The following is a 1,959-nucleotide window of genomic DNA, read 5'->3' as shown; positions in this document are numbered from 1 at the left end:
CCCGCCAACTGCTGAGAGAATGGGCTATAAATATATGTGTTTATCACTTCAGGCTCTTTGCCACCTATACCCTGTCCACTTTTCCAACTTGAATGACAATAAATAACGGCCTCTGTTTATTGAGTCTCTACCATGTGTCGGGCACTGGGCAGAGCTCTTTATGTCTCATGATACCCGTTCATAGACCTGTATTGCTGAGTGCTTCATGTTCATGCTCAAGGGCGCCTGGTTGTTTTGGCTTTTGAACACCATTCCTCATTTCCTTCTCTTTTTTTCTCCTCCTCTTTAGTTTTTCTCTATCTACTCTTTGTGTCCAAATATCACAGATCTTTTTTTCACAGTAGCATTTTTCTCCACATTTGGAAAACAAATTCCAAAACTGGTACTGAAGGCTCTCAGCCGGGAGCCTGTCTCTCAGGTCCCTCCCCCAAGTCCGTTTCTCATGTGCTCATGGTTAAGTGTTTCTTAACGTTTCACTTAGTATATATTTTAATATCAATACATTTGTTTATAAAACTCACCCATGTTTCTTCAAGTACTTCTAGAGTTGCATAGTTTATATGTAAATCTGATCCCTCAAGAATTAATTTTGGTAGGCACCCGACCTTGCCAACAGCGGCCATTGAATAATCCATCTTTCTTCCCACTGAGTTTAAGGTATTAGATGTTAGTTTCCATCTGCTGCTGAGTGTGGTTTTGGACTTTCTGTTCCATTCATCTCTCTGTACATTCACGCCCCAATATAGCCAACCTTTTCCATTATAATAACTTTAGCATAGGTTTTACTGTCTGGCAAGATTAGCTGTCCCCAAATTGCCATTCTTTTTGAGAATTTTTTCTTACCTGTTTTTAAAACTCAGTTTGTGGATTTCACTGTCTCCAAAGCTTGCCTCTGTCCACCCCCCTCACCAGGCTGGATGTTATCTCTCCTTCCTCCAAATACTTGTGTTGCTTTTCAAGTGTGTTTGTGTTCTCCATATAGTTTCCACTAATGCACACAGCCTGTGACCCAGTGTGTCAGTGACTTGTAGGATGGAATAGAATCCACACCTTCACCTGTTCCTCACCCAGCCCCTTGCCTGGGCCACAGTGGGCAGGCAATGGAAACACTGGCTCACCTGGCAGTACCCTCCTCTGACCCTGTCTCCCCACAGGCTACATTGGTGTGGTGAACCGCAGTCAGAAGGACATCGAGGGCAAGAAAGACATTCGCGCGGCGCTGGCGGCTGAGAGGAAGTTCTTCCTCTCGCACCCGGCCTACCGGCACATGGCTGACCGCATGGGCACCCCACACCTACAGAAGACTCTGAATCAGGTATGGCAGTGGTTTTGTGCCGTGCGCACGCCGCGCACTGTACCACTGCTGCTATCCGCAGTGGCGCTGGCCTTGGTCCAGAGCAGCTCTTGTTTTAGCAGAATGGGTTCAGTCCACCTTTGATTTGGGCCTAGTGAAGAGTGGGTATTCGGTAAGTTGGTACCAGTAATATTATTACTATTGCTATTTTTTGTTTGTTTGTTTGTTTGTTTATCTTAATGACCATTGTAATTATTTAGTCACATACCCAGAAGTTTGCATACAGTTCCTTAGGTCGGCGACTTGAGTTATAAACACCTGGACTGAACCGAAGCAGGACAGCCAGCAGTACCAGATAGTAGCTAAGTGGAAAGACTTCAGAGCCTGACCCTCTTGGGTCCAAAAAAAAGGGCCCAGGCCAGCTTCTGACTGGGTGGCCTTCGACCAGGGGCACAACCTCTCTGAACCCATCCTCCCTTATCTATCAGTAGGGAGTCATCCTTACCCCTGCCCCCTAGGGCTAGCATCTGCTGAGTGCTCAGTGAAATGCAGCACGTACCAAATGCCAGCAGCTCCAATATTTTGCTTTTTTTTTCTGTCGCTCCTTTTTTTATATAGGTAATATATTCACAGGGTTTATAAACAAAACCAGTATTAAAAAGCGT

At 45.4% G+C, this 1,959-nt stretch overlaps 1 protein-coding gene across 4 annotated transcripts in view; it reads left to right on the top strand.

The window, feature by feature from the left end:
• DNM2 (dynamin 2) overlaps positions 1–1,959 on the top strand; it is an 88,841-nt gene that overhangs the window by 47,687 nt on the left and 39,195 nt on the right. For all 4 annotated transcript variants that reach the window (XM_006905866.3, XM_006905863.3, XM_006905865.3 and 1 more), the window contains exon 6: positions 1,155–1,315. In XM_006905866.3, coding sequence (XP_006905928.1) covers positions 1,155–1,315 — 161 coding nt within the window. The remainder of the gene's footprint in view (positions 1–1,154; positions 1,316–1,959) is intronic.

The sequence above is a fragment of the Pteropus alecto genome, unplaced genomic scaffold, assembly GCF_000325575.1.
Source record: "Pteropus alecto unplaced genomic scaffold, ASM32557v1 scaffold761, whole genome shotgun sequence".
Classification (NCBI taxonomy): Eukaryota; Metazoa; Chordata; class Mammalia; order Chiroptera; family Pteropodidae; genus Pteropus; species Pteropus alecto.
This window is presented reverse-complemented; position numbering and strand designations above follow the sequence as displayed.